Source organism: Festucalex cinctus, chromosome 13, assembly GCF_051991245.1.
Source record: "Festucalex cinctus isolate MCC-2025b chromosome 13, RoL_Fcin_1.0, whole genome shotgun sequence".
In the NCBI taxonomy this organism is placed as follows: domain Eukaryota; kingdom Metazoa; phylum Chordata; class Actinopteri; order Syngnathiformes; family Syngnathidae; genus Festucalex; species Festucalex cinctus.
Genome location: NC_135423.1, coordinates 26,154,680 through 26,169,055, shown reverse-complemented (window position 1 = coordinate 26,169,055; position 14,376 = coordinate 26,154,680). Strand labels below are relative to the sequence as shown.

General features: G+C 39.1%; 1 protein-coding gene across 2 annotated transcripts in view; it reads left to right on the top strand.

Moving 5' to 3' along the window:
• Window positions 1–4,464: 4,464 nt before the first annotated feature.
• Window positions 4,465–14,376, top strand: part of LOC144033241 (nuclear pore complex protein Nup155-like) — a 245,897-nt gene continuing 235,985 nt past the window's right edge. Inside the window, exons 1-3 of one of the 2 annotated variants that reach the window (XM_077541207.1) lie at window positions 4,465–4,491; window positions 4,990–5,065; window positions 13,591–13,784. In XM_077541207.1, the coding sequence (XP_077397333.1) occupies window position 4,491; window positions 4,990–5,065; window positions 13,591–13,784 (271 nt within the window). In that variant the 5' untranslated portion in view covers window positions 4,465–4,490. The remainder of the gene's footprint in view (window positions 4,492–4,989; window positions 5,066–13,590; window positions 13,785–14,376) is intronic. The other variant, XM_077541208.1, reaches the window with a different exon arrangement.

The window sequence follows — 14,376 nt, the reverse complement described above, 5'->3', positions numbered from 1 at the left end:
ACCGCTTACACTTACTCAGACGTACTAAATTGTCTCAAAGTTAGGCGATCTATATAGGCCGCCCTATTATTGTTGTTAATATTCCCAATGTGTTGCTTATGGATCTTCATCCAGAATCACGGCTGCGTGGATCGCATTGTGAACGTTTATGACTGACGCGCGCATTTCTTTCTTGTACTTGCATGCAGGGCCGGTGTCGGTACCATATGTGTTCGGCCTGCCAGATCCATTCGGGGTCCTTCGCCTACAGATGACGTTACGCTACAGGATTGGCTGAGACGTTTTACGCTACAGGATTGGCTGAGATGTCGACGATTGTGATTGATGAGGCAACTTTCCAGTCGTTGGAGAGAAAACATTGACGCTTTTTACGAAGAAATTTATTATTATTTATCTAATGGGACTTATCACAGCCGCACTACTGGATCAAACTGTTCGGCGACCCAAAAGGCAAGGATTCGTAACGCGTCAAAATCATTCATCAATCATTATCAATCAATTACATCTCACCGTGGCTATTCTAATGTATTGATCTCTCGTCTTCCCTTGTCTAGGATTAAAGGTTTGCCGTGAAACCCTTTCAGACTTGTTTGTTGTTGTTGTTTTGTGGAAGGAAAAAAATACTGAACATATAAAGAAAAGTTGTGCATTCATTCATTCATTCATTCATTCATGTGTCATTCATTGATTTGTTAATGCATTTGACATCTTTCAAGAAAAAGTAAAATGTGCTACTGTAGTTGATGAAGTTAACTTATGAGTTTCGACTTTACGGTAGTAGGCCATTACCTTTGATTAATATTTATATCAATAGTCCATGAGACACACATGCACACACATGAAGGTTACAAATAAATTCGTAGTTACCTAATAACCTGAGGCTGAGTACAGAACATATTGGTGAGGAAATGTCACATCTCAGGCAATAATTCCATCATTTTATTATCATCATCATGGTAATTATTTTCTGCAATACGCACGACCCTCCGCAACTCATAGTGCAGTGTCACCTCTGAGGTGACATTGGCAAGAAAATATTAAAGATGTCATTTAAATAACAAAATGTATGGGCTGAGATTGCAAAACGTAAATAAACGTAAGTATAAAAGCAGGATACTTTAATTTAAGATTGACTAAATAATGAAATAGATTGAAAAAATACATTAGATAAAATAAATATAAAAAATGGAGGTAAAATAGCACATAAATGCAAAAAAGTAAAACTGCGATGGGACGAAATATTGTCAGTTGACGTGCTAATGTTTTCCTATAATTATTACGACTGTTTTTGTGATGTATTGTGATACGTGAACCGCAATATTCGGAAACCAAACCAACGTGAACACATTTGACACTGCTCGCTTGCTGTACTGACGTCATCAGCAAGCGCCGATCAGACGCGAAGGCCCCCGGATGGATCTGGCAGGCCGAACACATATGGTACCGACACCGGCCCAGGCTACAGGCGAGCTAGGCGGTCGCCTAGGGCGCCATCGTGTGGAGGGGGCGCCAAATTGCAGAAAGGAAATTTTTTTATTTTTTTTTTAAACACAAACACAAAAAGCCCTCCCCCCCTCTCGTGTTTTCTAGCATAAAATGTTATATAGCAAATATATTTTATTGAGTTCCTTTTTTTTTTATTACTTCTATTTCACGACCTGCTGTCCTGGCGCCCTGAACCTGACCCGCTGCTGCCGCTTACAATGAATGAAAGGTAGGGGGAGGGGTCGTATATCATCTCAGAGTGTAGTGGCAGCACTTTAGAAAGATAGATAGATGGTTGGCACACTTGTGTTGTTTATACATTGACATCGACAACAATGAAAAGGTCCAAACCTTCACGTGCTGCATTAAGAAAGCGGCGAAAGGAGGAGGAGGAAAAACGGGCCCAGGGTAGAGGTATGTATGTCAGTCAATCATCATTGTTTATAAAATAAACATGAAAATAGCGTTAGCTTCTTAGCTTGCTTGTAACTTGTTTACTGCACCATTACATCCATGCTAGTAGCTACTTTGCACACAAGAGTGGGGCAACGCTTGCTGAGTTTAAACTAAAACAGCCAGTAAGTCCAGATACCTGCAAATGGATTTGCACAAGTCATTGTTTCACATAACCACATTCATTTATTAATTTATTGAAAATAAGAATTATGTGCTGGTTTAATGTAAACATCGATATAGTAAATGCATTTTGTTTTTTAACTAGATGCGCTGAGAAAATATTTGCAGCCACAACAAACACCTGCAGAAGCTGTGGTAAACAATCCTTCAGTGTCATCTTCACCAAAGGCTACTGAATGTAAGTGCATGGATGGTGCATTTAATACATACAGCCATAATTTCTGACATTGTATTCTATCATAATGCAAATGGATTTGTTTTCCCTGCTTTAACACCAAAATAATTTGAAGTGATGTATTTTGTTTAATGTACAGCTGAAGCAACAGCCAGTCAAGCACCAATCAGCAGTACTTTGAGTGACACAAAGCTCGATCTTCTAGATCCAGGTGACTATTTCAGTTATATCAGCTATTACTGCATCATGTACAGTGCTCAGCATATATGAGTATACCACCTTTGAAAAATGTAAAGATTTTGTTCAATATCTCCCCGCGACCCTTGTGAGGAATAAGCGGTCAAGAAAATGGATGGATGGATCGATGTTCAATATCTCAATAAACATAAGAACAATTTCCAAAATATTGACAAAATGTTTTCTGTAGAATACGCACTTGACTCACAACATGAAAGTAAGGTTGTAATAGGATGCATAGATTACACAATCTTCAATTTAATCAAATTAACTAATGCAAAAAAAAAAAAAAAAAAAAGCAACCCACAACAAAAATGATTACATCTAGTATATTTTCTATGAGCTCCATGACTGTTATGGGGAGCAACATGTCTGCTAGGCCTGGAATTAACAAGCCTTTTTCTCGGGGTCTATTTATTTGTGCAATATGTACTCTAATAAATTAAAAAAAAAAAAAAAAAAAAAAAAAAACTCTTAGCAGAGATGCAGTCATTTCTTAACTGGCCAAAATCCAATATGTCAAGCATGGAACTTTTAGTTTTTCTAGAGGAGAAAAAACTGAGAGAAATCTATCCCAACATGTGGGTAGCACTCAGAGTGGCCGCTACCATACCAGTGCCTGTAGCATCAGCTGAGAGATGCTTTTCCAAGCTTAAACTAATAAAAAACTATTTAAGGTCTACCATGTCACAAGAACGGCTAACTAGACTGGCACTTATCAGCATCAATCAAGAAGTATCCAGGCAGCTATCCTTTGACGCACCAATTGATGCCTTTGCTGCATGGAGGTCCCGGCGTGCACTATTTTAACTATTTGCCGTTATGTTCCTAAGTTATTTAGTGAAGTTTTTTTGCACACTATTCACATTATCTGTGAATCACCTTATTGCCAAAGTTTTACGATATATCAAAGTTTGTATACATTGTACATTGTATACATTGTATACATTTACTATTTTTTGTATCTTACACAATTATTAATGTACATAGTGAAAACATTTTGAGGTTTTAAATACTGTCATTTTGCAAAAATTGCAATAAAAAGTTGCATTGCATTGTACTTCTGTTATTTTTCTTATTTTTATTTGTTTGTGGAATTTGGTATTTTGGTATTTATTGTGTGGTGTGCTATTAAATATAATATATCTATAATTTTTGTGTGTGTGTGTTTTGTTTTTTTATGGGATTGGGGGGGGCTACCATGTACATTTTCGCCTAGGGTACCAAATCATGTAGGGCCGGCCCTGCTTGCATGACAAAACCCTATCTACGCAGCAAAGATGCACCAAGACTGTATTTTTCTAGCTTTTTTTTTTTTTTTTTAATTCTTTTTGTCTTATGTCAATAGTTTTATTTAGCCTTTTATGGCAATTGCGCGGCGGGCGAGTGAAGTTACGATAGACGCATGTTGTTGTGCGGCGCCATGCGTGCAGATGTGTCCACATTAGTAGTCACTAATGTGATTTGTTGCATGAGGCTTTTTCAAGATAGGTGATCAATGGGAAAAGACGAGCGATTGTTTAAGATATTTATTCGCGTGCAGCTTTCCGCCTCGCTGCGTGCTTGTGACGTCGGAGCAAGTCTGCAAAATATTATAATGTGACCCAACATCCAGCATACAGCGTTTGAGGAATAGAAATACACCACAAAGCTGATTGAGTCGCTGTTTTCCCATGTCTCCAAAATTTGCGGATTACGTACGGTAGGTCCAGACTTGACGTGGAGGTGCGTAAAGTTTCACGTTCGGTTTGTTTTCTATACATACCACCGCAGAAATGACGCAGAAATGTTCGTACGTAGAGTTTTGGCCTCATTTTGATCGTACGCAAGCTTTATAAAATGAGGCCAACTTGAGTTCACCTACGGATGCCACTGCTGGTTCGATGTGAAAATTAAAGAAAATGCTAGTTGATCAGTGATGTGAGCAGTCACTGTGTCACCACGCCACTTTACCAAAAGTAAGTGGCGAGAAGTAACAACCCAAAAGTAAGACTTCAAATGAAAATCGTGACTTTAATGTGTGAACTTGCGACCAACACGAGAGTACAGCTATCGAGATCGCACCGGAGTGCAAGCGATGATCATAGAGTAAAGCTTACCTTTCACATAAAACTGCTTTCTTTCTGCCCAAGTTGAGGTCTCCGCATGTCTGCCGAGTGAACCATGTTGACATTTTACGCCTGGGACGCCGTTCTCTCGTTCTCTTCCAAAATGACGTGTACGCGGGTCTCCTACTCGGTTAGTTTGGCCGACTCATACATATTAATGAGGAAAACATGACGTCATTCGAGATCAGCCCTGTTGGACATTTTATTTTTGTGACTGTAGTGTGAAATTATATGTGTCAATTTAATGACTGCTCAGATATTTTTTTCCTTTGCATTGTTTTGTTCTATTATGTTTTCTTCTTTGCTGTTTTTTTTTTTAAACCCTAACCCTGATTGGTCCGCCGTCAGTGGCCAATGAGCGACGCTTGAGAGACTACTTTCGAACATTCGAGACGTTGCCCCCTCCCATTTCATCTCGGCCAAGGTAAGTGTTGCATGCAATTGTTTGTATTATGTTCTAAAAGTGTCATTTGGTGCGTTTCCCCCTTCCTAGACTACATTACGTTAATAGTGGCGGTCTATGGAAATGTATTATGATATGTTTGAACTTTATGTCGCCCTGCTGCTGTTTTAACTGGATACGAAAAGTTAAACTAATGTTTTTAGTCTACATGCTAGCTAGCAACTACAGCGCCGGGCCTGGGATATGTTCCAATATTGTTTTAATGTGTAGGGGGAAACAAACGTTTCATTGGGCTCTCAATTGTGTATGTACTTCGTTGCTATACTATACAGTAAGGCAACTGAATCTGTCGTCGCGGTGGTGGTGGTGGTGGTGGTGGTGGTGGGGGGGGGGGGGGGGGGGGCGCTGGCGCTTGGTGAGCGGCGTGGCCTGCTCGGCCGTGTAGCGAAGCCGAGCCGATAATGGATTTTTGAAATATTTTACACCGTTAAAATGACCTTAAGTGATTGACTACAGCGACACATTTGCAAGTTGTCAAAGCTGCCTTTTTTTCTGCCTTAAAATAGGACCGTTGGTTTCTGTACCGATGTACATATTATTGTGTATTTCATAGCCATCCAACATATCCATCCATTTTCCAAACTGTTAATCCTCATGGAAGTTAATTTACAGGAAGGGATGAGACAATATCTATTAGAATGCTGTTTAGTTTGTTAGTAACGTTACGATCAAAGTAGTCTATAATAGTGTTGTCACGATACCAAAATTTTTACTACGGTACTATACCTGCATAAAATACCTCAATAGAGGGGTTTGCCCTTTGAGCTAAAAATAGTAAAAATAGTAAAATATCCCCACAATCCCGTGCAGTCGTCGCATCCACGTTAACCTTGCTCTCGCAAGATGAATATAACATCGAATTTAGTACGATGGAGAAATATTCCGACTTACTCGACAAAAAGGCTTTTTTTAAGATACAAGGAGAAAAATCGCTGTGATCCAGGGTCAAGATCCGTATCAGATCGACAAGTCTGAGAGGAGCAGTAAGCATGACATCTTCCCAGCAAATGCGCCTCGATGCATACACGGACTTGGTATATTATCTCTTTTTTTTTCACCCCAGCTCATTTTACACTTTGAAGGACTTTCAGAATTACAGGAGTCCAGAAAGCTATGACTGGTTTGTTTGTGGATGGGTTCGTGACATTTGTGTGTACCTAGAGAATAAACCAAGTGGACACTGTGTTATCAAGGGAAGAGTAACGCATTCTCAAAAGCTGTCTGATCCGAGTTTGATTATTACAGAAAACGAGGCGAATGTGATCTCAGTTCATTGTGACTGCGATTGGCTGGCAACCAGTTCAGGGTTGCGTACTGCCCGAACCCGGCTCGGATAGGCTCCAGCGCCCCTTGTGAGGAGTAAGCGGTTAAGAAAATGGATGGATGGACGTACAGTGGATTAACTGCAGCCTTTTTTTTTCTTTTTTTTTAAGCTTTATGATTATTTATCAAGGTAGTCAGGTAGTCATAAAAATAATTTGGGTAAAAGTAAATGGAAATGTAATCTGTGAATTTTGACATCACACATAAGGCATTTTTGTTTTGGACACATTTTTTTGCTTGTGTTAATGTCAGTCACATTTTGCTTTTTCTCAGTCAAATAGCACAACAGAGGGACACATGTTTGTAAGTACACTGCATACAAAAACAATTTTGTCAAGAAATGTACCTCTGTCATCAGATGCCTTCATCTTTTTGTAATATGTTCATGAAACACTCATTCTGTTCTATTAGTGGTTTATTTTTCATGTTTTAATGAAATTATTTCTTGATTAGCTAGCTCCAGTTTCTCTGTGACCGTTGGTTCATCTTCAACTGTCGGTGTCTCGGATCAGATTCACCTTCCAAGTGTGCGGCAAGTTTCAGCAGACTCAGCGCAGCCTCTGCTTTCTTATTAAGTTCCTTTCTTTTTTGCAGTTCAAAGAGACCAAGTTCAGCCTCTTTCTTCTTAGCAGCTTTCTGTCTTTTTTGCAGTTCAAAGAGAACAAGTGCAGCCTGTTTCTTCTTAGCAGTGTCCTTTCTGCTTTGCAGTCTAGCATGGCTTGCAGCTGATTTAGTGGGTGACTTTTTCCCATCATAGGCAAGGTGTTTGTTGGGAGCACAGTCTGAATGTGACTCATCATAAGGATGTGGTTTTCCTGAAAGTAAATTGAATATTCATCACAATGTACTGTATTTATAAACTATAAACAATAAATCCAATCAAATATATACTAATTTCAGATTCTAATGGCTAGGTGGTGCCACTGAAACATTCTCCAGTTGTCAAGTGCTGTATTATGAAGGAATTCAAATGTTTTCCCATCAAAATAAACATATCATCACGAAGCACATGTAATATTTGTGATTTCTAAACATTACTGTCACAAATTAAGGGGAAGCTGACATTTTTTTAATTATTATTTTCTTACACTTTTCTGTTAGACCAGTAGACAACAAAATAGCACTGTTAAATAAATTCCTCATCCTCAAACATTTTTGACAAAATTTTGCTGATAATTTATTATACTGACACATAAAGTAAGATATTGACTCCATAATTTAATAACAATTTTCAATATGAGGTTCTCAGATTATGTACATGGCTTCATTCTACAAGGCGGCGCTTGATCGCTTGATCCTCTTTCCGGTAACACACACACACATTCATTTAATGGAAGTCGTGTCTTTAGTTATCAGCTTTCTACCAAAAAACAAAACAAAACACAACTATAAAAACTCACCTGAAATGAAATGATCCGTACAAACACGTAGGTGTTCTTCCGACAGCACCTTTGATCTGTTGATCGCAGCAATCCATGCTCGCCTTTGTCGTTCACTTTTCTGTTCTCCTGTCAACAAATTACCATAGGAATGCGATAAAAAAACACTTTTTTTTATCTCTTCCACCCCGGCTGTAATAATATCACACGTCGTAGGCATTATCACTTGATGAATTGTCAACAAGTGAGAGAATATACCGTGGAGCTAACACGTAGCAACACGAGCCTTCGAAAATGTCTGCCGGTAATGCATTGTGGGATATGCAGAAAAGGGCAAACCCCTCTATACTGGTACTGAAACAGTACCTTTACAAAAATCTAAAACATCAGCAAAAACAGGAATATTAAAACTGACAAAAGGACTTAACATTATTTTTTTATTTTGTATTATTTCAAAACAGTAGGATGTATCTGTTAAATAAATACAGTATAGTTGCTTTTTCTTCTGCTTCTCCGTGAAAAATATTTGCTCTTGTTACCAAACGTTTCTGAAATTGAAAATTGAAAAACCGCATGCGTGTTCTTTATAGTGTTGCACGGTGTACCTACCGGTACCAGTATTGTACCTCAATCTTTTCTCACATTTTCACTTAATTAAGTAAATAATGTTTGTTAGAAAGGTTCCAAATATTAACAGTTGTCATTATTATATTGTCTAGTTCCATGTTAAGAGTAGAGTAATGTCATTATATTTACCTCTCGTGACGCACACATTGCAATCTGGGTCACGTCCACTACTTGTTGCATAGCGGTTATTATGCAGTCAGATGCCACAGTGACACTAAATAGCGTTTAGTTACTTTATATTGTGTTTATTTGTCGCACTGGTTTGCCATTGTGTGCCTTAAGCTTCGACGTAGATTTGATTGACAGCTCGTTATGCACCTCGCTAAAGTCCGCTCCGTAACAAATTAAGTGTCTCAAACACCGTTTAACTACACGAACGTGTTCTCTTCCGTATGTTAGGCATTAGTAGAGAAGTGCACTAAAGTATAGTGTGCTTATTTGCTCGTTTTGTCTCTCTTTTCACGTCATGTCTGCCGTCAGTTGGGACATTATCCTCTCAATGGATGCCACTAATAAGTAACATCTACGGCCGTACACGGCTGCAATTACCCCGGGTTTTCACTGGTTGCGGTTGCGGTGCGGTTGCGGTGCGGTGCGTCTTGACTGCGTGCTCCGGACGGGTCAATTTTTTTGTCAATCCACACCGGCTCCGCACAGCTGCGGTCCGGCAGCTCCGTCGCCGCCCACTTCCCAACGTGTCTCGCGGGACCGCGCGCGCGCGATCATGTGGCATTTCACAACGACAAACATACAGAAAGTCTGCTCAACAGAGAAGCAGAAAGATATGAGATTCCATGCAGCATCCTTTTTTTGGTTGTCCTTGTAAAGTATATTAATAACGAGAGTCGGGTCAGTGCGGGTCCACTCTTTATTTCTGTCTTCCGCGTCCGGCTGCCGCTCAGTACGGCAAGCGAGACGGGCACAACAAGCAATCGCGAACATCAAACTCACAATACATTACAGTCCTTATAAAAAGGATGTGCCGTGTCATATATTATTTTGTGGTTTTCCACCTCCAATATAAACCTCTCCTCGTCCATGTTCGCTGGTGTCTAAACCGTGAATGAGCACATGGCCCGGCGACGCCCACGTCACGTTTTGATGAAAAACTTGCGAAATAGGAGCTGGCGAGTGTTTTATTCTGAAAGGTAACCGGAAATTTATTTTGAAACTGCGTCGGTCTTCCTGTCCCGCTCGATGTGTTTTGTGCTAGCTTGCCATTTGCCGGAGGCCTACCGCATGCGGCGTCCGGCAAAAATAGAAAATAGGCTATCCTTGCGGAAGGCTTGCGGCACGCCGCAAGCCTTCCGCAGTCAACACGCAACGCACCCGCAAGCGGTGGAAACTGCACCATTCGAATGAATGGAATCTAATTGCTTGCGTCGCCGGACCGCACTGCAACCGCACCGCAACCGCATCCAGTGAAAACCCGGGGTTAATGTTCAGTGATGTCATTTCGTTACGTGCATCATACTTTGAATAATGAGCTCATGTTTGGTGTGTTGTATAACTTTCTCGTGTGTTAGTAACTATTCATTGTGGACAGCTAAGATAGTGCTTGTTAATGTGAATTAGCAATGTTGCAGCCCAGTTATTATTTAGACAAGTACATCTGTGCCATTAAGTGATACAGTACAGTACAGTAGTGAGAGAATAGTGTGCCCATATACACACACGTGTCTATAAGTGTAAAACACATTAAACAGCAGAAAGTGGCAGCGGTCCACCGCAACAATGTCTGTTTAACCAAGTTATTCTTACTATTATTATAACCAAGTTATTTTACTCTACCTTTTTCTGCGTTGATTGGGGCATCCTAAGTGGCAGTAAACTACATGATGAAGTGTCTTTTGACAGTTCTCTTGTAGAGAGGAGTAGCATGATATTGCTGTTCTCGATTTAAGATCCTCAGCTTATCAAAACTGTCTATATGGTAACAATAACAATAATCATAATAAGGTCTACAAGAACTGTATGGTGTTCAGGAATGAATAGTTTTTCTCATGGAATTTTTTATTTTATTTTTTTTGCTGTAGTAATAAGTAATGCCACAGCTGATGCACATTTTGAATGACAGAGTTCCTCCTATTACTTCAAAATATAAAAATATAACATTTATAGAATAAAACTACAAGTATCCCAAATGCTATAAAAGGTAATGTCACATTGGCCCCCACATTTAACTCCCCCCGCCACCAACGTCTTATTGCAGATAGAAGGATGTAAAATGAAAAGTGCAGTGTGAGAATCCATTGTAAAGAACGGTTAGGGTTTGCATTATTCCAAAATTTGGTGCCAACATTTTAACTTTTACTGCAAATGAATATCGGCTTCAAATATCAGTTATCTGCCTCCTTGACTACCGATAATCGGAATCGGTATCGGCCCTGAAAAAAAGCATATCGGTCTATCTCTATTTAATACCTTTAATAATAGTTGTTTGTCCACTTGGTGAAAGCCAAATGTGTGTGCGGGAATGTGCAGATTTGTTAAAGAGATGGTAACTATTTTTCAGTTTGTTGATTATGGCTTAACTTCCACATTTCTTGATCAATTAAAACCATTCAAATTTTAAACTGTTCAGCGCATTCCCAATTTTTTTTTTTCAATTAAAAAAAATCAAAACACAATATTTTATATATATATATATATATATATATATATATATATATATATATATATATATATATATATAATATAATATAATATAATATATACGTCTGCATACCAACTGCCCCAGCCAATCAGAGCTGCCTGTCATCTCTCTCACTGTTGAGCTCAATTCACCGCCTTTTTTTTCCCGTGTACTCAAGGCTTGGCCTATCTATGACTATTACAAATACTACTACTGCTACTACTACTACTACTACTACTCCTCGTAGTACTACTACTTCTACGTTGGACAAATTAATGCGTACGCCTGGGATTCTCACACCACCGCCCACACAGAGCGGCGGCCATCTTGGCCAATTGATTAAGCATGCCTAGGATTCTCGTAGCACCGCCGACTCAGAGCGGCGGCCATCTTGGCCAATTGATTTGGTGGTGTCAAGATGCTTTCGGTGACCCTGCATGATTGGTGACGCGCATGCGCAGAAGATCCCGCCATCTTAGATCGCTAACTACGGCAACTCCGCTAGGACAAAACACCTTTATATGCCTGCGCGATAGTGCGTGTTCATAAAAACATGATACATCATTAAAAAAAAAAAATCTTAAATTCTTATGCATTATAAAGAAACTATATTAATTCTACAGGTTTTAAAGACGAACGTTTTACTTTTGACCCCATTACATTCCTAGTGAGTCTTCATTGTTATAATTTATGTTTCGTCTGCAGTATTTTTATTGTCTTTAGAGCCATATGTGGTAGGGCTGCACGATATTGGAAAAACATGCGATATGCGATATACTTGCTGAACATAGCGATATCGATATTATTGCGATATTTAACATGTACCTAAAGAAATTACATTTTTATAACCTAATGAAAGAAAAACATTTTTCATGTGGCAAAATAAGCAACCTTAATGTAATCTTAGTTAATTAATTGTAATTATGTCTTGATAATTTTCAACTATTGAATGGCGATGCACATTTTAGTTAGCATCTGACTGGTCAAATTCATATAAAAAGCATAAAATTCCATATAAAACTTATTGCATGCCTTTGCGATATGCATATTGCAAGGGCCAATATCACGATATCGATATTTTTTCGATATATTGTGCAGCCCTAATATGTGGCCAATATCATAGGATAGGTTTTGAGAGTGGGTGAGGCAGGGGGGTCATTTAAAACACACACACCGCAGACTTACTGTAAAGTACAACAATGCAGACTCACTATAATGTAATGAGGTCAAAAGTAAAATGTTCATCTTATAGGATTAAAAATTACTTAGTTACTTTAAAATGCATCAATAATCTTTGTTTCTTCATGTTGTATCGAGTTTTCACGAACGCGCACTATCGCGTACGCATATAAAGGTATTTCGTGCAGGGTCACCGATAGCGTCTTGACAATGCCCTTGGGAAGCAATTGGGACACAAAGGCGAGTGGCCCTGTACTTCCTTTTCTCCGTGAACAGGCGGAGTCACATGACTAGTAGGAAATGCGAAAAAAAAGTGTTTCCATTAAAATTTTGCGAAGTACTTCCATTTCAACACGTCTCAAAAACACCTCAGGAAATCATAAATCTGAGGCTAATGGAAACGCACCTATTAAGGTGAATAGTGCCACCCAGCCTATCAATTGTGTTTACTCGCTACTCACTCCGCATCAATTGACTATTCTGAAATGGATTTGCCTTGACTTGGTGAGCAGATTGACCAATCAGTTGTTAGGACCTGCCCACCAAACTTTGATGGCCGAGTTTGACAGATAAAATAAATTCACGAAACACCGTAATACAATGACCATGAAATAATAAATAAATAAATAAATAATCATAGGGAATTTAATTAATGGCACATTTAATTAATAAATGACACAATTAATTCATGACACTTTTATTTAATTATTTAATGGTGCATTTATTTATTTAATGTTGGCACTTTTGGTCCTCCATAGGACCATCTTAGAATTTATTTTATTCATTTTTATTTATTCATTTATTTATTTAAACCCAAATGAGCAGAATAAACAGTTTAATTGTTTGAACTATTTTTCCCCCGAAATGATAAAGGATATTTAAAACGTTTTTTGAAACAATAAGAATACTCGCGGATTAACTTACAAAGTCATAACTTTTTTTTTTGTGTGTCCGGAAATATAACTTTTGACCTTGGTGGCGGTCGCACATGAGGTTGGCGGGCAACCAGTTTTGTGTCTGTCGATTTTGATCATTTACCTTCCTTCAATGTCTTTTCATTTCTGACTAAACTAACTGACGTTGGAGGAATACTTCACTAAACAGGCAGCATCATTTCCTTTCAGGTAAGATGATGACTTATCTCAGATCGGCTCCTATTTATATTTAAGCAACGCTAGCATTTCGCCTCCATGCTAATACTCATGCCAGGAATCCTAGCAATCAGTGAACTGTTCATAAACTTGTTCTAACTAGTTTGACGTCACTCACGTGTAAACTCAAATTTAAACACTGACGTACAAAACTTTTGTTCCACTAAACAAAATATTTTTTTATTCGTGTAGTTTGGTCAGCCTGTGGCAGCCTGAAATCATGCCATCCAGAGCCAGACGCACAGCCAGACACAGAGCCATACAGACCAGCCTCTACGATACTCATGACAAGCCTCTCAAGAGCTCGGCCGATCTCGTCGACGGATACCTGCAGGATGACCGCTGCTTCTCGGACTTGTCGGAGCTCCTCAGCGTGCCCTCTCATAGTAAGTTACAGCTAGGAGCCACCTGGTGGACAAAGGAGTAGAAAGTACCTTTGAAATTTGGGAGGAAAGTAAATATTTACACAAAAAATTCTGTAAATATTCTCTATTAAAGTACAGATGCATGCAAATTTGTCACTACTACATTACATTGACTACTGGGCATTTGTATGTATGCATTCTTTGCCTTGTCAGGGCTCTCCACTAACTTTTCCACTACTAGCTAGGGCTGGGACAACGCGTCGACGTCATCGATGATGTTGACGCAAAAAATACGTCGACGCAATAAATGCACGTCGATGTGTCACTTTTGGCGCCATCGCGCAATGTCTGGGCCACCAAATATATGTTACCTTGCAGACAAAACACAGGGTGCAAAAAAAACAAAAAAAAGCAGAACGTACAATGCACGTATATTGTGCACAATTACAGTGTAGCAATGGAGGGCAACGATCGTTGTGGTTTGCGGATACCCGGAAGACATCACAAGCAAGCTACGTGTACTGGCAGGGGCCGGGTCAAATTTGGAGAAAGTGTGTTTTTTTTTTTTTTTTTTTTTTTTTTTTTAAATTGTCAAAGTGTGAAGCAAGCTAGC